The sequence below is a fragment of the Desmodus rotundus genome, chromosome 3 (genome assembly GCF_022682495.2).
Source record: "Desmodus rotundus isolate HL8 chromosome 3, HLdesRot8A.1, whole genome shotgun sequence".
NCBI lineage: Eukaryota > Metazoa > Chordata > Mammalia > Chiroptera > Phyllostomidae > Desmodus > Desmodus rotundus.
The window spans coordinates 55,062,950-55,088,008 of NC_071389.1; the positions used below are offsets into that span (position 1 = coordinate 55,062,950).

Sequence of the window (25,059 nt, forward strand, 5' to 3'; positions counted from 1 at the left end):
GAAGCAAAATGAAGGCAGGAACACTGTCTACCACTTTTACTCGGGTATAGCCAGTGCCCGGCACTTGGCAGTAACTCAAGTAATATTTGAATGAATAAAAAAGATATAAATGAATGGGGAAAAACTGAATGTCACTGATGCACAGTTATCTAATCTGGAACTATTGTTTCAAGCTTTTTGTCAATATGCCTACTTTCAACAGCATCCTCAAAGTAGATTTATTTTAAAAAATACAGCCAGTACCAAAAAGTCAGAGGAAAAAGTGAGCTAAATTTAACAGGCCATGTCAAAACACTGTATTAGAAGTTGTAGGGTGCACAAAAATATGTAAGAAAAACTCCCTCTCCTCCAAGAATGTCCCATTAAGAAAGATACTCATACTCAATTATTAAGTCCAAAAAAAGATAAGACTATGATAAATGGTATAAAAGAGGAATAAAGCCCTGAAAACAGGGAAGAATTTGGGAAGACATCCAGGATATGATTTGACTCCTGAAAAATGGTAGAATTTTTATGTGAATCTAAAAAAAGTACACTTCTGGTAGGGAAAAGAATAGAGCAAATGAATGAAAATAGAAAAGTACCTCAAGGAATAGCATGTTAACTGGGCTAAATCTTTAAGCCTCTTGTAGTAAAGAAGCAGATACTACTGTAAAGGGAGATTCAAAAGTTTTCCAAGGCCACCACTCAGCATAAGACATAGTACCCTAGCAGTACGGGGAGTAACAGACTTCACCAATCCTGTTAAGATTAGCATACCTAAGTGCTATAATCAAATCAAGTAAATACTTACCAGGTCATTCATATTAGTTTGGCTAGCCGGATTAATTTCTTCCAAAAATTCCAAGACATAAAATGTATATCTATCCATAAGGTGAACTCCAATTGCAGGATCAGGTTGATGCTACAAAAAAGCAAAGCATATACAATGACATATTATTCAGCCATAAAAAAGAATGAAATGGATGAACCTTCAGGGTATTATGCTAAGTGAAATAAGGCAGATGGAAAGACAGACACTGTATAATCTCACTTACATGTGGAATAAAAAAATAACAATGATAAAACAAGCTCATAGATAAAGAGAACAGATGGGTGATTGCCAGAAGCATGGGGATGGGAATGGGTCAGATGGCTGAAGAGAGTTGAAAGGCACAAACCTCCATACATAAAACAAGTAAGTCATGGGTGTGTAATTTGTAGCATGGCAACTATCAATAATACTGTATTGCATATTTAAAGTTGCTAAGATAGTAGATCTTAAAAAGTCTCATTACATGAAAAAAAATTCTGTGACTATGTATGGTGACAGATGTTAATTATACTTATCCTGGTGATCATTTGACAATATATACAAATATCAAATCATGTTATACACCTGGAACCAATATAATGTATATTGGTTATTCCTCAATAGAAATGTTTTAAAAAGCAAAGCAAAAAAAGTATATGTCTAATAGCATCATTATAACAAGTGTTTTAAATATAATCAAAATTTCCTTCCAAGATGTTAAAAAGTCTAAGAAATAGCAGATATACTCATTAAACACATAAGCAATTTGAGAAATAGCTACGCATTACAAAGACAATCCAGTTTACAAATCGGAAAAAAGTACCTACCGAGAGTGAATCTTCTCCCACTTGGCTACTGGCTAAAGCCATTATGTTAGGAGAATAAAATCGCTCATACATGGATGCTCCTTGACAAGTATCAATAATAAACAGTAGCTCATTATAGCTGAAAGGAAAGTGGTAACATCTTTGACATGAATCATGCTGTTAATGATACACAGACTAATATTTTACAATACTTCCATAACTTACATGTTGAAGTTATATCTTAGTCATTTCATTAGTTAAAAATTGAGACTTTTCAGTAGTTCCCAATATAAATTTGATATTAGAAATATTAAAGGTATAGTATAATCCTGTCCAGGAAAACCACCTCAACAGGGAGTGGTTTTTGTGCCCAAACCCTCTCCCCTTCCCTTATCTATGGCCCATAATTTAAAATCTAAATGAATACTGAATATTGAATTCAGTGAACACACATTTGGTATGCATGCTGCCCTAGAAACTGATCCACCTTCAGCCAAAAAAACCCACAAAAACTCAAAGAGCTTAAATCCTGACTGGAAGATAGACTCTTAAACTGTGTAAGTGTTAAAAATACTTACTGAGAACCTACAACGTGCCTGACGCCAAGCTGGGAATACTAGGCCCTGACGGCGCTCAGTACCTAACACAGTCAAAGTGCTCCAAGAGCTCTGAGAAAGAGCAGAGAGAACTCTAAAGAAAGGCAGGTCAGGAAAAGGTGATGTGGGCAGCAAGGAGAGAGCGCCGTTTCATCTAACAAAGAAAGGAAAACACATCCCAGCCAAGGAAACAGCTTGTACTAAAGCACCTAAATGTGAATTAAGTATAAATGTTTGGGGAAAGGGGAGTAGCTCTGCGTAGCTAGGATTTAGAATAATTTGGGGAAATTCCTGTCAGAAAGGTAGGGAAGGTCAATCTGTAAGTAAAGTACCCCACATAAAGTTTGGGTCTTACAATCTGTAAGTTTGAAAAAGCCACAAAAGGTCTTTTGTAAGTGAAAAAATAACATAATAAGCTCTATGTTTTATAATGAACTGCCTAACTAGTGAAAGTAGGGAGTAGATGAGTTTTCTCTGAGGTTTCCCTCAGACACTGGTCTAATCAAACAGCTACCACTGCACCTAGAAAATAAAGTATCAATCCTGAATCACAGTGTCAAGCAGGTGACAGAAGGCACAATTAATATGCTACTTCTTCTGAGGCAATAACAGTGGAGGCCCCTGAGGATCAGAAACATCCACGGTTAAGGGAAGCAGTACAATTCTGGACCACCTGGGCATGAATCCTAGTGCCGGCTCCTCCTAGCTATGTAAAATTTGGTAAGTTACTTAACCTGTTCACCTCAATTTATTCATTTGTGAAAAACAGTAATAATAAAAGCATTTACCTCATGGAGTTGTTATTAAAACTAAACCAGACAATACATGTAAAACACAGTGCCCAGTACCTACTATATATTCAATAAATGTTAAGTTTTGAATAAGATAAAACCAGTACCTAGCAAAATCTTCCTCCTCAATATTCTACATATTCTGCATATGCTTTTAATTCAGTATTTATAATTTTTAGGGGGAATTCAAGCTAAACAGGAAAACTCAAAACATTCTCCATTCTCCTCCATTCTCCCTGAACTCCCACAGCAAACGAGAGCCATAAAATGGAATTTCTCTTCTCTGTTAAAACTGCTGAACTTCTGCCCATCCTGGCCCCTCCCTCCTGTCATAATAGAGGAGCTGCCCTTCATCTCAAGGTTCATGTAGCTCTTCTTGAGTTGGTCCTCTTCTACCTTTTTGAGAATCTCATACATTCTGCTTGGGCTTTTAATTCAATATTTATAATACTGAATTTGTAGCACAGTTGTATACATTTACCTCTGTTCTACTATATTTTAAACTCTTTCAAGGCAAAATAAGCATCATATTCTCCACTGTACCATATGTTTAGAAGGTAACCCACAAGTGTTTATTGAAGGTACTCAAGTTGAAAGCAGTTTTATTGCTATTTTAAATTCACTTAATAAGTTCATATGACAACTTTTAACCAAAGGGATGCTTACCATTAAATTACTGACAATCTATCATCCCTAATGTGAGTCAAGTTACAAATTTTATATGAATCATAATTTCAACATTTTTTCTTTTTTTTTTTTTCAACATTTTTTCAAAGAAGAAATAACATATTGTTATCACACTGGGGGCCAGAGAATGTACAAAAAGTGAGAATAGGTACAAGCTGGAAAATAAATCTATATTCACAATCCCTCTAAATAATGAGGAACTTGGTTAATGGGACTCTTAGTTCATCCAAGAAGGATGCTAAATAACAAGGTTAACTTTTTTCATGCTCTTTAATAACCCTGAGTTTTTCTTTTAAAAATAACTCCATTCAGCTGAAATAACAAATATAAACCTAAAAAAAATGATTCAAATAAATTGAAGTCTCATAAAATAAGACCTACAAATCTACTAACCATGGAAAAATTAGCTGCTAACTTATCTTTTGAAAAGTAGTTATTTGATAATTACCGTCTTTTCTGCCACATTTGTTCAAAAGCATCTGCAAGCTCTATGTTGGTAATTTCTTCAGAGTCTTGAAATTTCAAGAAACCATTTCCACCGTGTCCTTATAGGAAGAATCAAAAAACATAAAATAGACACATTTTTTAATGAAACTGCATACATTCAAATATAAATATTTATTTTTGATAATATTAAAATTGATAGCAATTTTAATATCATTTGTTATTTTATATTCTAAAGTAAAAAATACTGTGAAAACAAATTTAATTTTATACAAATTGGAAAGCAAATAATGATAGACTACATAAAAATAGTAGACATAATACCTTTAAGAGTTTTTCTATTATTCAATTATACAAAAGCATGTTTATATTTTTCACTGGCTCCATTATTATGTCAGAAATGTGTTTCCATAGATAAAACGTTCTCAAACACCAGGCAAACCTTTTTTGGTGAGAAAGGAGTGGAAGACCCTAGCTAGTCCCAAGGTATACGAGCACTACTCACAGTATTATACTTGTACCTGGAATGCTATACTACTAGGAAATGCAGTTATCACTTAAAAATTGATGTTTTTACTACTATTAAACACCATCCCAGAAAGAGTTGACCAGAAGATTGTGAAATTTAGAATGTATTATAGAGCAAATCTGCCTGAATTCTAATACTAGCTTATCCACTTAATGACTGTGTTATTTTGAACAAATTACTTCTTTCTACGCCTCAGTTTCCTCAGCTGCAAAGTGAGAAATGTGTCAGCGAGACCATCATGAGCAAGCTCCTACATAGCTCCTTTGTACTGATTTTATAGAGGTACCTGCCAAAGGGCAGCAAAGTAGAAAAAAACATCTATCTTAGTGTCTGCTCTGAATATATGCAGTCCTGTGAGCTCCAAAGTGGTTAGTGGCTATGTCTTTGTCGGGGGAAAAATAGTTCTCCCTCTCATTAGACAACTCTATGCAGGGTACACAGTTTAGTAAGTGTAAATACTGTATTTTTCGGACCATAGGACGCACCTAGGTTTTAGAGGAAAATAGGAAAATGTGGTAAAATATTTGATAACATAAATAACATACTATTTCACCAATGTAAATGTAAGCTACATTCAGAATATAAGACGCACCCCCATTTTCCTCCCAAATTTGGGGGGGAAAAGTGCATCTTATAGTCCAAAAAATACGGTATATACTGGGTTTCAGCTCGCACTCACCTCTCTACTCAGACACTTACATGCATTGCACAACCCACTGCGTATCAGCTCTGAACATCAGCGCCTAAATCTCTGGGTTGTTGTGAGGATAAAATGAATTACACACAATGGTGTAGAATACTGCCTTCTGTATAGTGCCTCAATAAATACTAGCTATTATCATGTTTATTATCATATGATAATCATATTATAAGTATCAACCCTCCTATTCTCTTCCTTGGGTTGGCAAACTTTTTCCATACAGGGCCAGGTGGTAACTATTTCAGGCGTGTGGGTCCCCCGGTCTCCGTATCAACTACGGGACTCTGGTGTTGCTTAAAAGCAGCCACAGACTATATGCAACACAAATGGATGTGACTATGTTTTCATAAAACTCGATTTCCAAGACAGGGAGCCCTTCCATGGGCCACAGTTTACAAAATGCCATTTTAGACTACTGGAATTTCTCCCATACAAATCAACTCAGAGAAAAAAAATGTTGTAAAATCTCTAGTTTAGTACATCAAATACAGCTAAGCTACCAGAATATACTTCATCCTAATTGCCAAAATGCCTTAGAAATTTAACTGTTAAACTAAAATTTCTTCTGACTTCATTTACTTTGTTGAGTTAATTTATAAAGAGGATAAAGTGAGTGAATTTGAAAGCTATAAAGAATTGCAGCATGATAAATAAAACTAAACTGCAAAGCAGGGGTCAGTATCTGCCCTGCTGTGACATCTACGAATCATTCTGCACCTGTCCTCCCGTTTTATCGTCAGTTGACTGGAATGCCCCCTGAACAAAATTTTAAATACCATTTGATCAACATTCATATTTACTGAATACTACTGTAAGACAGGGCATGGTGACAGAAAAATGGAAAACACATCATTGACATCTTGGAGTTCAAAAGCTAAGAACATCAATAAATATCCAGACAAAAAAGTAATAGTAAGTTAAATGCTAAAACGGAAACTACAGATTAACATGGCAGTGCAAGGAGAAGAGCACGCACCAGCCATGGGATAAAAATTATCTTAGGGCAATTATAGAACATATTACACACACCAGGAAGCTTCTGAGAAAGAAAGGGGGCACTATTAATAATTAAACCGGGACAACAGGTGTAAACTAGAACTGTCCCAGGCAATTGGAAACAGTCGCCCTAGACTTAGAAAGGAAAGGCAATAACTTAAGCAAACAACATGAGGACAGAAACAGTCCAATGCTTGGAAGGGAATTATAAAAAGTGTAAGAACTAAAATTAAATAAATAATATAACTACAAATATGTATTATATATTGCATATAGCATAAATCAATAAATAATATAACTATATTATGGAGGGCTTTATCCATAATAGTCTTCAAAGTAGAGACAAAAGACTGCAGGAACTTATATTAGGGGAGTATTTTTTTTTTAGATTTTAGTTATTTATTTTTAGAGAGAGGGGAAAGGAGGGAGAAACAGAAGAAGAGAAACATCAATGTGTGGTTGCCTCTCAGGTGGCCCCCTCTGGGGACCTGGCCCACCACCCAGGCATGTGCTCTGACTGGGAATCGAAGCAGTGACCCTTTGGTTCACAGCTCGCAATCAATCCACTGAGCTACACCAGCCAGGGCATCAGGGGAGTATACTTAAAATGTATTTTCATGAGTCCCACTCCGGACCAAAACTAAATCAGAAGGAAACGGCCTAAGAATCTACATTCAGGTAATCCTTATGCACACTAAAAACTGAAACTTCATCATTGGAAAGCAGAATTTTAAGAAGAAGAGGGACAGATTTGCAATTTCTACTAAACACTTTAGTAGAATGGTAACAGGAGACAAAACTGAAGGCAAAGAGGCTACAGCAGGATACTAAGTAAAAGGTAGTTTTACCAGGGTAATAGTAAAAACAATAGAAATAAACTAAAGGACAGCACAAAATGTCATACTCTTTTCAAATATTATTTCAAGGTGTTATATATTATGAGAAAAAGAAACTATTTAACAAATAAACTATTTTAACCAAAAATCATATAAGGTGTTTAAATTTCTTTCCATGCAAATTTCTTGTTGAAAAGAGTAGCAACATATTCTATTATTAAATTTATAAATCCTGAAATTACCTGTCATATAAATAAGAATATTGCTTCTATCATCAGAAAGAAGACGCTTTGACCGAGGAGTACTAGGTGGGATCCTCCCAGTTAATACCCGTAAAAAATTCTCCACGGTTACCTGAAAAAAAACAGAGAGAGAGAGAAATCAGGTAAGATAAAACTTAGGAAAACCTGATAATTTGTCTTTACTTTTGAAAACATTCTTTCTCATTTCTCTATGTATTACTCACTATAAACTGAAAATAAAACACAAAGAGAAATAAACTCAAAATATATTGCTTTAAATATGTACCTTAAAGTAACTGCCTCTACTTAAAAAATACTACAAATAAAAACTACTTAGAGGAAAATAAAAGTTAATTCTAAATTTAAAACTTTAAAAGCTATGCAAAGTGTTGCCAAAACCTTAAATCTATAAATCTGTCTTCATAAGCAATTATTTAGGAAGATTAAAAAATAGAAGCTTGTAAATAATTCACCTATGAAACTATTGCAATTAATCTGTGCAACTACTTAGTCAATTCTAGATTAGCCATGAAAGACAGGTCCATAATAAATCAAAGAAATAAAACCATAAGGAGAGATCCATAAATAATGCCAAAGTTATTATGTACCTCTGACTTTTTTAGGGCATTTTGTTAGCTAAATTTCATAAAGGAAATCTTTAACATTGCGGCAAAGGCACTGGGGGCAAAGGTGTGGAGGCTGGATGAAGGGGAGGAAAGCGGGGGAGAGGGCGACATCTGTAATTGTGTCAACAATAAAAAAAAAGAAAAATATGGTACTTGGTAACCCTAACAAATTTCCTCTTGGTGAAATACCCACCCCCCTCAAAAAAAAAGTCATACCACTCTAAACCAGATTTCCCAAGCTGGAATTTCTGGACCTCTGGGATTTTTTGAAAGTGTATTTAAAGTCACGGAGAATGTAATGCTAATTTAAAGTTATACTGTACAGATACAAATTTAAAAAGCAGAAAATCTCTCTAGCTTTCTTGTTCAACTTTTCTCTAGATCACGGATATGTGAGTGTGTCTAAATGTGTGTGTGTGTGTGTGTTAGATGTTTGGCTTACACTTTTCCCAGAAGACAGCACAATGTTGAGTGGTTTAATAGGACTTCTTATTCCCTAAGAAGAATGGGAATTTTTTGGTCTACATTTTATAATGACTAAACAAAAAAGTAAAAATTCCAACATTTATACACATTTGATCACTGAAGAACATTTTTCAGTGTCTTCAAAGGGCTACAGCTACTTGCTAGATATAAGACATAAAATATAGGCCATTTCCTCAAGGAGCTTAACAGCCTGGGAGGAGACAGATATGTTTTTAAAATTCCTTGAGAACAAGCCTAGGAACACAGGAGATTGTGTCTTACTTACAGTAAGCTCGGTAAAAGGATTAGTGAGGAAGATTTCATCAAGGAACACTTCAAATTTTAAATGTATTCAGTCTATTAAACTTAAAATGAAGTTTCAAGGGAGAAAATACAGTATAATGCATTATTCAAATTTACATTTTTATTTTTAATCATATATGCATAAAAACACTAGAAGCACATTAAAAGTGGTTACCTCTAAGCAGTGAAAATATGGGTGAGTTTTTGGTTAGTCATTTTAATCTTTCCACAAAGAATATATTTACTAAAAATATAAAAATTAAAATTTTAGATCAAATATAAAAAACATAATACATTTACTATAAAAGAAACTCAACACATGAAACCTCTCTAAAATACTCTCATAAAAACCAAGATAAAATTGTTTTATCCTAAATACATATTTTAAATATTCATGTTGTGATAGTTTTACTTATATATTGTTTCCTTAACATGAACTCTGGAGATAGAATTGTATCAAGGCTTTAGTGACAACTGTGTACAAAATTTAAAGACAAAGAATAAGACTATTTTATTCAACTAGTGTTTTAGAGCTTAAAAGTAACAATAACTACATTTCAAAAATTTTGCTAAGTCAAACAATTTACCTCATAACTTCTGTAATCTACTTCCACATCATCTCCATACACATTTAGTTCCATATTCTTGTGACTAAATACTGTAGCTGGTTTGGGGTTCCTAGGGTTGCAGGCCATATCATCTGCAAGCATCAGAACAATGTGACTAGAAAAAAAAAATTCAGAAAATATATTATTAAATAAAACCAAAAAGTTAAAAACAGATACATTTTGTTTATACCATGTAGCCATCATGGGCATTCTTTTCTTCATTAAAAATAATTCAACATAATTATTGAGTACATATTTAACAGAACTATTTTTTCATATCTTTATGTAGTAAAAGTTTTAAAGTAGAGAAACTGGAGCAATCTGGCACGAATTTATATGTAGAATTTGAAGTCACTAATTTAAATTTTTGTCACAACAGAGTATACGTTATGCCACATAGAAAGGGGAAGCTGGAGGAGCTACACTGTCCTCCCCAAACACTTAAAAACACACTAGTAATGTCTGACATCCTCAAGACTTACACAGCCCACGTTAAACTATGATATTCCAAAGAATCTGACTTTCAGAAGCACAAATGTTTAAGGATAGGAAATATACAATCCATCAGCAAGTACAATCAGCGTACCACAGGAACACATCTCCAATCCAATCACTATCCACTGGCTCCACTCCATCCCCCTAATACCAGCCAGCCACCATCATCTCTTGACTAAAAGCTATTAAAATAGCTCCCCACCTGGCTACCTGCTTCCATTCGTACCTTTTTACAGTTCATTCTCCTTATAACCATCAGGGTAATCTTCCTTAAGTAAGTCAAATCATCAAACTTTCTTACTTTAAAACCCTCCAAGCTACACAATAGAGAGAAAGAAGGAGCTTATACCCTTTGCAACAGCATGGATGGAACTGGAGAGCATTATGCTAAGTGAAATAAGCCAGATGGTGAGGGACAAATACCATATGATCTCACCTTTAACTGGAACCTAATCAACAAAAGAAAAAAGCAAACAAAATATAACCAGAGACATTGAAGTTAAGAACAATCTAACAATAGCCAGAGGAGAGTGGGGAGGGGACAGTGGGAGAGGGGTTTACAGGAACTACTGTAAAGGACACAAGGACAAAACCAAGGGGGAGGGTGGAGGCGGGGAAGGGAGGTGGGTTCGGGATGGGGAGAAAATGCAGACAACTGTAATTGAATAACAATAAAATTTTTTAAAAAAACCAAAACCCTCCAAGGACTCCCCACTGTAATTAGAGAAAAATCAAGACTCCTTACATGATCTAAAAAGCTCAATTAACGTGTTCTATATCTCTCTAACTTCAGCCCCTACCACCCAGTATGTTCGCCTACCAGCAGGGGTGTGTCCATCCTGCAGCTCACAGTGGTAATGAATGCAGCCCAACACAAAATCGTAAATTTCCTTAAAACATCATGATATTTTTTTTGTGATTACATGTCGCAATGTACCTAATGTATGGCCCAACACAACTTTTCCTCTTCTTCCAGTGTGGCCCAGAGAAGCCAAAAGGTTGGACACCTCTGGCACTGACCTTTCTATTCTATGAATATGACAAGCCTTTCCCACTTTAGGGGCTACTGACCAAATTTGACTTCTCACTTCCCAAATCTTCACATCATTCTAATCTCAGCTAAAGTACTCTGTTCTCATTCCACGTTTTATTTTCTACAGGTCACGTATGAACCTGAAAGCCCATCGTCTCCCAGCAGCACCCCCTCTGGAACACACTCTCTCTGAGGGCAGGGCTTTCTCTCTCCCGTTCGCCACCATGACACTCAGGCTTCGCAACAGGGCCTGACATGCAGTAGGTATTCCATTAACATTCACTGGGCGAATGAAATATTTTCATTTTTGCATATATTTTCTTTGCGAGAGAGAAAATGACAAAATTTCTCTAAACTACTTATCTTGATCTTATCATTAAACTTGCTGAACATGAACCAGGCAATTCTTTACCATATACTTGACCTTCCCAAACACAAGGGAAAAATTAATGTGGCATACGTAACTAGTTTGGCAGGAGATAACAAGAAGAAAATGTTCTGCTGCATATGTTCCAAATACATTGAAGTTCAGAACTGAATCATTGTGATTTTTCTTAGAAATTGGCTAGATTTGTATTTTGAAAGGGTTCCAACTCTGCCACATTCAAAGATCAGTTATTCAGCTGTTACTGACTCATATTCACGTAATTATGAAAGTTATTCCTCTTAAAATGGAAAATATCTTCTCTTTTAATAATGTGAGATGACTAAATTACCTTGTTATGATTAATTATATCTTTTTGGTATAAGCCATTATTAAGCCAAACTGAACTGACCTCCCAATGTCAATACAAATGTGAGTGGTCCATTAGGCCATATTTTTGGTTTAAGATTCAGTATCTACCCAATGTCACTATCATAAAACAGCAGTATTTTCAGCTTCAGATCATAAATTCAATCAATATTTTTCCCACAGATAATTTTATTGGAATCTATTTTTCAATTACAATTGACATAAAATATTAGTTTCGGGTTTTCCTATAGATAATATTGAGATTTTTTTTGTGATAGCCTCAAATATAAATACTATAACCCTCTGTTAACATAATCAATATATCATTTAAAAATCATTATATTTGTAGACAATCAATGAAAACCATGACAGGAAACAGACTGGATTTCAAAGGTTTAGAAGTCCAACCACACATTCTGCTCACTGTTTGTAAAGCTGAAGAAATGTTCAGAACTTTTGGCAAAGGAAAAAAATTCTCACTTGGTCCAAGTGTTAAATTATTTGTATAATGATATTTAAATATATACATGAGAGTAATTTCCTTAGGCCTATAGTTCTTATAAAACTATAAATAAGTATAAAATTATATATTAACAAAACTACCAAACTAATACTACTCTAAAAACATTAATTCCATTTGAAGGAGATGTTATTTTGCTAAAACTAAAGACTACTGTTACGTTTAACAAGAGAAAGAGGTAACTGCAGGCCTGGCTCTACAGTTCATTTTTTTCTATATTTTGACATCCACGCTACAAAATAATTTGATGATATTGGAAGTCTGTTCACAAAAATATGATGTACAAAATGCAATTCATAACTTACAGACTCTGTGTACTACTCAGGAGAATCAGATCCTTTATTTAATTACAGATTGCCAGTAAACATTCTTTGCACACCAGTTATCATGAGATTTAACTTGACTCCTTAAAGTCTCTTTTTCGCTTGAATATTGGATTAGCATCACAGCAGTGATTTAAGTCTTCACTGAGTGGGCATCAAATCACTGTTGGAATTAAGACCAAAACAATCTACACTGAAGAAAAACTACTACCTCCCAATAATAATATTAGGAAGTGGTATCTTATTAAAATTAAAACAAAATCCCTCAGATATATCCAGCCAATATAAGAAAATGACATTTTCACAGTTTGGCAGTCTTACACCACCAGGTGTGCTGGCTCACTATTCTCACTTTATTCACGCCCCTGCAAAACCTACATTACACAGTGAAGCACATGGTAATACTGCCTTCTCTCAACAGAAAACCAAAAGGAAAAGTGGTCACTGAAATTGTATGAAGTTCAAACTGGGTTTGAATCCCAACAATATAGTGGTTATTTACATAGGTAGTTTTCACATTTTTAAAATCATGTATTCCAAGAAAGTTAAAAAAAAAAAATGTGAGGGCAAACCCATATATATCTATGAATTTCTAAGTCATATGTATTTGCTACTTTAAACACATACAATAAATATTAGTGAAGCATAATTTCTTTCCTTTTTTAGATAAAAAAAGAAGCTGCTAATATTTTCTTCCCTTATCACTCTTTGGATATAATCTAAATAAAAATACCCTGATCATGCTTATATACATTTTTAAGATCATAAAATATAAAAATGAAAATTTAAAACTTGTCCAAAAAGAAACATATGTGGGGCGGAAATGGTCTAAATACTTTCCCATTATTGTGTTTGCCAAACACTGAAGGAATGGACTGCTAGGTCTCTTGACCCACCTCCCTGAAATTCTTCCTGGGCCCATGCAGAAACCAATACCCAATGGGTAAGTATATATACATTTTAAATAGGTGAATAATCTGTCACCACCATAGACCATTAGAGTGTAAAATTTCAAAAACCGTAATTTTTCATTTATGATAGACCAGTATTACCTTAATAAAAATTGCACCAATTGAAATTTAAATAAATTACTGTATAGGTTAAGATGTCTTTAAAATGTTCACTTAAAATTGCTATATAGCCCCAACTGGTGCGACTCAGTGGATTGGGCATCATTCCCACACACCAAAAGGTCTACATCTGGATTCCCAGTCAGGGCATAAGCCTGGGTTGCAGGACAGGTCCCTCTTCGGGGAGTGTGCCGGGCAACCACACAATAATGTTTCTCTCCCTCTCTTTCTCCCTCCTTTCCACTCTCTCTAAAAATAAATAAGTTTAATCTTTTAAAAAAAAATTGCTATCCATTCTACAGCCATGCTACTGATCAGGTGATACTACCGTATAGCATCTTTAGCTACCAGAGCTAGGACCACCAGGCTTCTTTTCAATAACACCACCATTCCAACCTAGAACAGTGGTTGCAAGTAAAGCAGCAGATTGAGGATCACAGGGATCTTTGATGCTCTCTTAAATCTCTTGTTTCTGGTTTCTCGTTTCTTTAATAGGTGTCACTTTTGTTTTCCTGACATAAATTATTCAGGATACTCTACATTATTGCTTCTTCAGGATTTTAATGGCTGTGGGATGAAGCTAATGCAACAGATGTTGTTATATTTTCATTAGCTGGATGCCAAAGTAATTCACTTTTAAGCTTTTCTTTCTCCTCTTGCATGTCTTGGGGAATCTCCAAGTTAATAAATCTCACCACCAATGTACTATGAAGCTAATCCTAGCAAATCTATTAGCTGCAGGTGCTAGATAGACCATGAAGATTTCACAAATTACTTTTAACTCAACAAATGTCACATGATTGGCATTATTAGACTATATGATGCCAGGTACTCTGAACTTACATTACTAGAAATAAAACTAAAAAAAAAAAAACTACACTGCAGAGATGCAGAGACAGGAAGTCAAGAGCAGCACACTCACACATTCAAAGTCACGTGTGTTTTAGTATAATATGATGACAACATTTATTGAGAACTGGATATATCGCAAGCAATGCACTAGTAAAATAAGCACATTACAAGCACTATCTCATACATTAATTTCAAGACACACAGAGTGGAACAAAAGTAGGTTTACAGTTCTGAGTATGTGAAAGCTTATTCTTGTATTATTATTTATTAATTATTGTATTCTTTTCCATACAAACAACTATAAACCTCCTTTTGCCCCACCCTGTACGCTGTCATCCCTATTTTACCGGATATTAAACTTAGGCACACTAAAGTTAAGCAACATGTCACAGGTCGCACAGTTAGTGAGGAGTGGAGTTTGGATTCAAACCCTCTTTCTTTAACGTGAACGTTTGTTTTGTTTTTTTAATTGTGTTTTTTCCATTACCACTTACTCTCCTTATGCACCTCTCCCTCACCCCACAATCACCACACTGTTGTCCATGTCCATGAGTCCTTTTTCCTTTTAACTGCTCTGCATTACCCTGAGACTATGTGAACTGGCATCTGAAAGGATTTAATGATGTGCTGTTATTTGATATTGAGAGTTTAATCAACTCCAGTGATTAAGTTAAATTCATGAACTCATTATTGCTATTTAATATTTATGGCATATAGTATGACATAAAATAGGCCCTTGAAATTCTACTTGGAACCATCCAGAGACCTTAGCAAACTATCAAATTGTAGGCAGCACTAAAGCATATAATTCTCCTTTAAACATAATAAAGTGTAACTGAAAAATTTAAGTGCCCACTTAAGTGCAAAAATTAGAGCACAGAACTTCAAAGAAATACAGAGGCTAAGGTTCTGTACAGTCTCCAGTCAATTTCCCAAAGCCCCCAATCTCTCCCACAGAAAGGCCTTGGGACTACATCCTCCAGCTGGCCCTTCTCTCACCAGGTCTTTTCAGCCACCAAGCTTCCCACTCTCAATCACCGGTACCTGTAGCCTGTACCCAAGTCGACACTGCTTCCAAACACGCACCGATATTAAACAGTCTTCCTATAATAGGGGTGGGGCAACCGGCAGAAGTGAGCCACCCACTTTCTTCCCCTTTCCTTTCAAAGGTAAAGTTAGTACTGTGAAGACAAGTGTTTTATCCCCTTCTTCCTGTTTTCTATTGCTGAACTTCCCACTAACCAGTCCACTGACTTACTCAAGCACACCAACCTCAAAGCTTGGAATTCAAATCTGTACAGTCTATTACCAAGATTAAAAGTTACTATACTTCTCAAACATTTTGGATGGCTCACAGAAACAATCAAAATACAAAATGCTGCATTAATGAATGCCATTGATTTAGTTTAAACTATTTTTATGAGATAATAAATTTTTTTAAATCTTGATATAGCATATATAGTCCATCATAATAAAAATCACAATGTGTGATCTTTCACATATTTTTATGTTAACAGAAATTTGACTTTTGCTAATTTTTCCAGTAATGATCTGTGCTGATTCAGTCAGTCTCCCCAACTCAACTACTTTTATGACTTGTCTTGGAATCTCTCCTAGCACTAGTAGATTTTAACAATCTATATGTAGTCTCTTTAGCATGCTATAAGTAGTTTCTTGGGACTTCACCACAATGCCTGAATTACATATTTTGCCAGAAAAATACATGCAAACATCATTAAGATGCCTTCTCTGGTATATTTCCATTCTCAAGTGATAAGAAAATCAAGATTCTTTTATTTTTCTCTGAGCATTAAGCAACATAGTTTAGATATTCTTTTCATTAAGAGGACCTGGATGGCTATGCTTATTCTGAAGTTATCACTTTTATCATATTTTTTAAAAATCTATTTGCAAAGGAAGTAATACAGTGGTGGTGAAAAGTATCCTGCCACCACTTCTGCTCTTCATTTTGATCACAGAAGCCAACCAGAACAAAAGGTAAAGGGGAATATATACAACGGAGGCTATCACAGACAAAATAAAGAGTGGTTAACTGGAAGATAATACATCTCAACTGAAATTCAACAATTTATCTTGTAAATCAATATAATGGTTTTCATTGACATTATTTGATTTAACCATTCCATATTAAATTGTACAGGCACTTACTATAATATTTTATCCAAATTATCAAATTTGGATTCCACATTTCAGTAACACTATGAAAAAATAGATTAGAAGTTATGGGAAAATGGAAACAAAGTAAAATTACAAAATTAACCACTGTACCTCATTTCTGGAGAGTAAAAGAGAAAACAGGTTTAAATTCAGAAAAGACAGGTTAAACAACATGGTAGAACTTCCAGAAATATATTTGAACACAGAATCTTAGTAGACAAGCAAATTAAAAATAAAAGGGAAGGCAGAATTCTGGGTAATAAACTTCTAAAATTTCCTCCAGTTCTAAATAGGAATGATGATTACTAGTATTCAAAATGCAGCTATAGTATGCTGGAGGTAAAGGGGTGGGGTACAAGCAGTGTCTGAGAAAGATAATTCTAACAGCTGTGTGTAGGATGAATTGGAGGGGAAAGGATTAGACAGGCAATAAACAGCTAAAAGCTGCTGAAATACAGAAGCATGTATTACAGTTACAAACATGATGAAGTAAAGAAGCATGAAGTACATGAAATGTGAAATAATAAAGACTTAGACAATAATAAAAACTATGAAAAAAATAAATGGGGACACAGCAGAGGCATTCCTTACATTTATTAAATTAATATTAGTTATTTTTATAACACCTCGGTACTATATTCATCTTGTAGATATATTTTTTAATTTAATAGGGCATTCAGTGATTGGTGTGCATAATTACACCAACCTCTACAGGAATGCCATAAGACTAAAATGAAGTAATGTTTTTTTAATTTCTAATTATAAATATTAACTTTTATAATTTCTTAGGGAGGAAACAGTTGTGATATAATAGAAATGCTCCAGTCATGAAGTCCAAAGACCTAAATTCAATTCTGTTTCCACTACTTAATTCCAGCTTTACAGACCTGAATTCATTTAACCATACCGAATAACCAATTTTAATATGTAAAATGGGAAAAAACACAACCTCTCACTAAGGCCTCAAAGAATAAATGAAATAATTCATTATAAAATCCCTAACACAGTGCCTGTATTATGGTGGACAATGAATGTTTGGTACAGAGCAGGGAGAGGGGGAGGCCAGAAATAGGGTTCCCTTTTGGCTGACCTCATTAGAGAAAACCCACAAGTATTTTCGAGGAACCACAATAGTCATGCCCTTCTCCATATTATTTAAGTAAGTACAAAAAAATTTCTGAAAGATCTTAATTCTCTACTTTAGAAAATACCCTCTTAGGTATATGATATAATCCATATCAGCACAAAAAGCAATAGTCAAAAGCTATATTTCTGACATAATTTTAAAAATAACAGGCAATTAGTAATTTTTCCTTTTTAATTTACAAAAAAAAATTACCAGAGTTCACATTTATAGTTCCAATGGTTATTACTTAAGAAAGAAGTTAAAACAGACAACAGACCAAAACTAAAAAGTGTATCCCAAGGGAACTTAAACAGCAGAAAAGTGGAGAATAAATAATGCTGAAGTTAACTTGTCTCAGGCAAGACTCTCATCAATTTGTACCCGACAGAACACACGAATTTAAAGTCCCCTGATGAGATCATCCCACCCATGGACCCCTAAAGTAGGAACTGGGAAATAATTTATAAAATCAACTATATAGCACATTTAGCTCAGTACAGTTTGAGAAACAAGATTTAAAGAGAATATAAATTTACAGTATTTATGAATATTTCCTGTCTAGTCTAGAGCAACCAGGGTCCACTTAGCTAGGGGGTCTTTGGCGTACTTGCAGTCTAACTGTGCACAATATACAAAAGAAAATACATTGTAAGGAATTAGAACCAGCCTGAAGAAACAAGACGAATACATACAAAAAGATTCCATGGTGCAAGTATAACTAAAATATTATTTATGCCAGAAGAACCAAGAAAGCTTTAGAAAATGTATGGATTGAATTTGGTGGAGGGACCAGTGTAAGACAGTGACAGAGGCTGGCTAATACACGGGCTTACAAGAAGAAACTGGACTGAAATTAAGTGATCAGAAATTCAATGGTCAGAATACTGTATATGGAACCAGAGTGCAAAAACCTTGCATACCACCATAAGGGATTTGAGCTTTATTTTGCATACACTACAGTTTATGAATAAAGGGAGATGAAGAATGAAAGGTTTAAATTAGGAATATTAATCTCACATAATGATTAAAACGTAGCGTAAGGGAAAGATAGTCCAAAAAGCTGCTGGATTTAATTACAGAAATAGTTCATTAGACAGAGATCATTATAAAAACTTACGTCCAACCTGTAGTGGAGATAAATTATATTTTTTTTTAAAAAAAGGAGAGACAGATCTCACCCACCATAATTCTCAAAGTATATTCCCCAAAGTAAACGTGTGATAGGAATGATGATTCCACATTCCCTCAGTCAATTCCTACTTCCTCGCACAGCATGAGCATCCCAACCAACCAACTCTAGTATTAAACATACACATGCTTTTCATACCCTAGTCGTAAGTGAACCACTCCATCAAGTACTCCACCAAAGAAAACAGTAATCTGCTCTAGCACTGGGGGAAAAACTGGCTGTGTTAGATGGGATGAAAGACAATACTATACTGTACTTTATGTGCTACTTAAGAAACTCTATAGAATAATTTTGGCTCAATTTTTGCTTCACATACTGACTTTAAAACTAATCCCTACTTAATAATGCCCTTTCTCTTCCTCATTTTAAGCATATCAAACATACTGGAAGCAGTGCAACAGGGGTTTAGTCCAAAACAATTATCTGAGGGCAAAAAATTTCCTAAAAATACTGAAATGTTTCAGGAAGCTAAAACCATGCAAATAACAACAAAATCTCTGAGGTTGGGTCTACTATGTGGCAAGCACTGTGCTTGATGCTGCAAGTACAAAAGTGAAATAACATATAATCCTCATTCCCTTCAAAGAGTTTAAAATCTAGTAAGGGAAACATACTAAATTAGTATAATCATGTTATAATTAAAGTATACACAGGATACCACAGAAGCAAAAAAGGGGATCAGGCAATGCTTTTTTAACCTTTAAAGTGAATTTGGAAGTCAGGTAAAAAATAAAAGCTGTGTTTCCTAAACTTGACAGTTATCAGAACCACATACAGAGCTGATGTCTGGACCTCACTGCATATTTAGTAAATTAGAATCTTTAGAGATGAAGCTGAGAAATCAATTACTTCCAACGTGCACCACAAGTGATGCAGAATCACAGCCAGCTTTGAGTAGCACTGAGCTGGAAGTATAAACAACCATCCCAGTCAGAGAGAACAGCTCAGTGTGGTCAGCGTATGTGAAATATAGACAGAAGATCAGAGAGAAATCAGAACAAAAGCAGCGACATGACTAATGCGACATTTCAAACAGGATCTATGGAACTATCAAATTGATGTGAACTTTCAAAACATGAGTCACACATGACATGCATTTTATTAAGTGATTTCTGACATGAACTAATCTCTCACTGAAACATATGGGAAAACTAAATGCAAACACTACGCATTTCAAAACAAAGATAAAATGCTCCTTTAAAAAGCAAACTAAGTTTTTTAAAACCCAGAGTTCTACTCATAATTGTCATTAAATATATTGACCATCATTTTCTCAGAATACATACTGCAATATGACAGAAGTTATAATAATGTTGTTAACTTGAAAAGATTCCATAATGTAGAAAATAAATTCAAACCATATATTGAAATTCACTATTCTTAATGGTTTTAAGTTTCCAAGCTGTTATTTCATAATAATTTCTCATTTTCTGAATAAAAATTTACTAATATATTTTTATACTTAATTCTGGGTATAAGTGGGATAAGTCACCAGTAAGAGGAGTATTCACCATAATAGATGAAAAGCCAAATAGACTTTTTTCTTTGATTTGTTTGTTAAATAACAAACTGTTTAAATCCCCAATTTATTTCCCAATAAAGACTTTATAAACAGAGATACAGACAATCATTTGAAACAAGAATAAGCTTTTAAAGAATATTCCTCAGAAACCTAGGGACAAGCCTACTAATTATATAAAATACATCCTATAGTTCTATTTTACTCCTAAAAAGTTCATCTAAAACTTACTTCCACCACTTAAACATTTCCTAATGACTTATACAGCAAACAAAGATCCATTTGCCACAGCGAAAACTATTGTCAAACCATACACACTAGCACCCTGGAGGAACGCATTCGGTATAGAAGCAACAAGTGTTATCTCTGGGATGGCTAACAAGCCACTGCCACCTTTTCTGCAACCTTTTAAAATATTTTATTTTTATTGTATTTCTCATTACCATTTATCCCCCTTGTACCCTCTTCCACTTCCACCCACCCCTCCCCCAAATCTTGTCCATGTCCATGAGTTAATAAAAAGAATTTTGTGTGACTTTTGGCAAATAATTTCCAAAAAAAAAGTTAAAAATAAAAGGATTAACCATATGACCTACTAAGGAGAACCAACTGGCAAATCATAATTGGCTAATTACAAGAATAATACTTGATATAACAAATCATCCTTTTTCAGACTTAATTTAATGTACTTTTTAAAAAATGGTAATATTATAGAGCTGCCTCATTTTCTGCTTAAAATACAGGAATTAAATTATAGTTCTTGTCAGCTTCTCAGGCTAAAATGATATATTTACATGGAATAGAACTTTGTTTCCTGAGTCATTCACTGCTGTTCTGCTCCTGCTGCACTTTCCACAAAGCTCTATTTGCTTTCATTGCAAGTACCTGAATTTTGCAAAAAGGTACTATTATTATCACATAATAGCTGAGGAAACAGGCTTAGCATGGCCAAATGACTTAACCAAAATCACCACTAAACGCAGACTTCAAGTTGAGATTTGTCTGACCGCCAAGTTCTTTCCACACTGCCTCACAGGTAGAGAGGAACATAGGACTAAATAAATCAAAGTTAACTGAACTGACTGCACTTTCTTCTATAACTGCTTCAGTAGTAGCAAAACAGATCTATCGTATCTGCAACCCAAATGTAGAGGACATGCATCTGAGGGTGGAGGTTCTGCCTAGTACCTGAACTCCCTCGTGGAATTAGGAAATATCCCCCTTCATGAGTCCTCATGGAAGGCAGAGCCGCTTCCCTATAAAGAAGCTGGCAATGCCACACAGTTGTTCTTCCCATTACTCCCTCCAACCACCGCCCCTCCCCACCCTCCGACACGAGCACTGTGCTCTACCAATGACATCCCTCCAAGGGCTCTAAATTAAGAGCTACAGACTGTAAGAAGCTGGGGCAGGAAAGGTTGGATTTTGATAGTAGGCAACAGTACCAACATTAAGTTTCCAAAGTAAACAGCAGGAGCTAAGCAGTGGTTGAGTGTAGATTTCAGCAATTCGCCCTGCATTACTGTCACTGGGCTGGTTTATGTCAGGATTTTTAGATATGTCTTCTCCACTCTTCTCCTCATCTTCCTTGTTCCTGACTACTTAAAGCTACACCCTCCATCAATTTGGTATACTAATCAATATGCTTTCAGTAAATTCCTTTCCACTTGAATTAGACAGAATTGTCCTCTGTTGTCTGCAATCAAAAACACACACTGAGGCACTTAATGATCAAACAAACGATACTAAACAATCATACTTTATCAAATCATTGTACCTTAGTATTGACTGATATTTTATATAATTTGCCTTTCTTAAGTAAGTTACCTTGTATATGATGGCACTTTCTTAAAAAAACTTCAAGTTTCCTCATCTTTTTCAGAAGTAACACAAAAATACAAATATAGTAACAATCATCTAAGGGTGATTTTCACTGAGGTTCAGAGTTAAGCTTTATTAAGGATTCTTACCTGTCAGGAATACCGAGCCGCTTCACACTTCTATAAACAGAAAGAGTATTTGCAACATGTCGATAATTAAACCAGAATCGGGATGTACACACCTAAAGTATTAAAACAAATGTATTATTTTTATGAATCAAAAAAAGCCATGAAGTTACACAATTATTTCTCTTTAATAGGACACAGATATGCCTAAAGAAAGAGTATACCATAATTCGGCCTTACAAACAGTAAAGGATATAAAGAATTGGCAACAAAACCAATCTCTCTAGAAAGAGGTCTTTCATAACTAGAATTAAATAAAAAGACCACTCAACTTAAGAGAAAACAAATCTTTGGGAAATTCAATCAAATAGTGAACCAACCCAGTTACCCTCAATTTATGTGATTCTATAATGTTCCTGTTTCTAAAAGATTAAATTCTTTAAAATCAAAGACAGCATACATAAAATATCTTCGCAGGATAGGAAAAAATTAGCCACCTTGGGTTATGTAATATTCCTTTTACTCTGGAATTCTTCCTAGTTTTAGTTGTAAAAAATATAAAATAGAAACTGAAACACAACATACAAAACAGTTTTTATGAACATAAGAAAATGCATTACAAAGCTGCTGAACTGAACGGACAACTAGAAACAATTTACACTAGCTTTACACTTAACAAATCTCACTAGTAGAATGTTTTGCAATTATTTTTATATTGATACGGTAATTTCAAGCTCTAAAGTGACACCAAATGGCATTTCAAAAAAATAAACAAAGAAACATTCCTAAAAATGATTTCAAAGGTACTAGAAAAATCTAATACCATGCCTCAAAAGTCAGCCCTCTTGAGAATCCATTCCAAAAGAGGCAAGAGATTGGGGCCAGTTGCTTGAATTCCTGTACCTACCTCCTTCACACTCCACTGTATTCTTAGTTCCCTAATTTCCCTCCCTTTCCAACAACAGTTACTGGCTTGGAAATGCTACACATTCCTTGTTCCCTTCCTTTTTCACAAAAATCAGCTTCCTTTCTTGCCTCTATATTTCCCTATCCTTTCTTCCAGTGGACCTTTTCATACATGTTTTTCACTAAGTCAAATTTATTGTATCTTCTAATCACATAAATATCATTAAAATGAATCTCCAGTAACAAAACTATTATCCAAATACTTTCCAAGTCCAAGAAAAACAAAACGTTTACATGTATTCTATTTGGGAAATTAAAAATACAAATTTATGAATCCAGATAACTTAAAGATAATTCATACAACCACCACCAACAACAAAAAATGGCAAAAGAAAAAAAAAACCCAATAACCAAAACATACTAAGAATCAAAATAATGCCGATTAAAACAAAATTTAATTTGTTGCCCAGTGATCAAAAAGAAAAGATAAATATTAGTAATACACAGTTGACCTGAGATTATAAAAAGAGGTACAGCATTTTCAGAGGGCAATTGTGCTCTGTGACTTCTCAGCCTTATGCCTACAAGTTTATTCCAAAGAGGAAATCAGGCAAGGTCACAAAGATGTATGCATAAAGATGTCCAACACAGCCCTGTTTAAAATAATGAAAAATTTAGAATCTAAGTGCCCATGAACTAGAAATTATGATACATTCATCAAAAAGAAAACAATACAGGCTTTAGAAAGGATAAGGTATCTCCATGTCTAGTGGCAGGGAAAGATCCCCAAGATATACTGCTGTGGGATTGTAAAATAGCAGGTATAATAATTACGATCCCAGTCATACAAAATCATCTATCTTTATGCTTATAAATGAAGAGAGAACAATATTCACCAAAATGATGAGTCTGGCATTTGGGACTTGAAGATATTTTTTCTGTCTTTTTCTTTGTTTTCTTTTTAATTATTCTGTCTTTTTTCAATTAAGATGAAATTCACATAAAGTAAAATTAATCTTGTCTTCTAAACTTTTCTGTATAATTTCAATTTTCTACAATGATCATATACTTTTGTAAAGAGAAAAAAAATGTTTAATAAAAATAAAATAGCCTAAGTAGAGAGTATCTATAAGCTAATATTATAAATAAGAAATACAACTATTAGTTTCTATCATTAAAATAACTTCATTTTACATAATGCTTCCTTTAAAAATAGCACCCCTAGTTTGTTATAGTTATTAACACATTACCACTTGACAGATATATGAAGGCAAAGAATATTACTAGTTGATATGGTCAATTTAAAGTATAGCAAATCAAAATACAGAATTTCTAGTAAAAAAATGTAATTTTATTTTCAAAAAATTGATTCACACAAAAATTTCTCAGACACGTATCTAAGGTGAACAGCACGGTATATACCTTTACAGAATATACTTACCAAAACAGCCCAGTTGTTTGTGTGGCCACTTCTAAAGAACTGTTCTACTTGATCCTATTAGTCAAATAATAACAAAAGATTAGAAGAAAGCCACATTTCCCAGAATAAAGACTGGTAAAGAACAGGTGAGATTCATGGAGTTTTCGCAGTCGTAATAACAGTAAGTCATCATTACGCGGGGTTATAAAGATTCTAGTTTTTGACTTCAAGAAGGACCAATAACGAGCTTTATTTTTTTGTTAGGGGGCATTTCTTGGGAGAGGGTCTGTTTGTTTTTAAACAATTTGTCCCAGTCATCTCTTCCTC

At 34.4% G+C, this 25,059-nt stretch overlaps 1 protein-coding gene across 1 annotated transcript in view; it reads right to left on the minus strand.

The window, feature by feature from the left end:
- The window catches only part of PIGK (phosphatidylinositol glycan anchor biosynthesis class K), an 88,943-nt gene that overhangs the window by 60,724 nt on the left and 3,160 nt on the right, over positions 1 to 25,059 (minus strand). Inside the window, exons 2-8 of the mRNA XM_024565522.4 lie at positions 24,754 to 24,807; positions 22,431 to 22,522; positions 9,402 to 9,537; positions 7,421 to 7,532; positions 4,122 to 4,218; positions 1,621 to 1,738; positions 794 to 904 (exon numbers count right to left, since the gene is read on the minus strand). Coding sequence (XP_024421290.2) covers positions 794 to 904; positions 1,621 to 1,738; positions 4,122 to 4,218; positions 7,421 to 7,532; positions 9,402 to 9,537; positions 22,431 to 22,522; positions 24,754 to 24,807 — 720 coding nt within the window. The remainder of the gene's footprint in view (positions 1 to 793; positions 905 to 1,620; positions 1,739 to 4,121; positions 4,219 to 7,420; positions 7,533 to 9,401; positions 9,538 to 22,430; positions 22,523 to 24,753; positions 24,808 to 25,059) is intronic.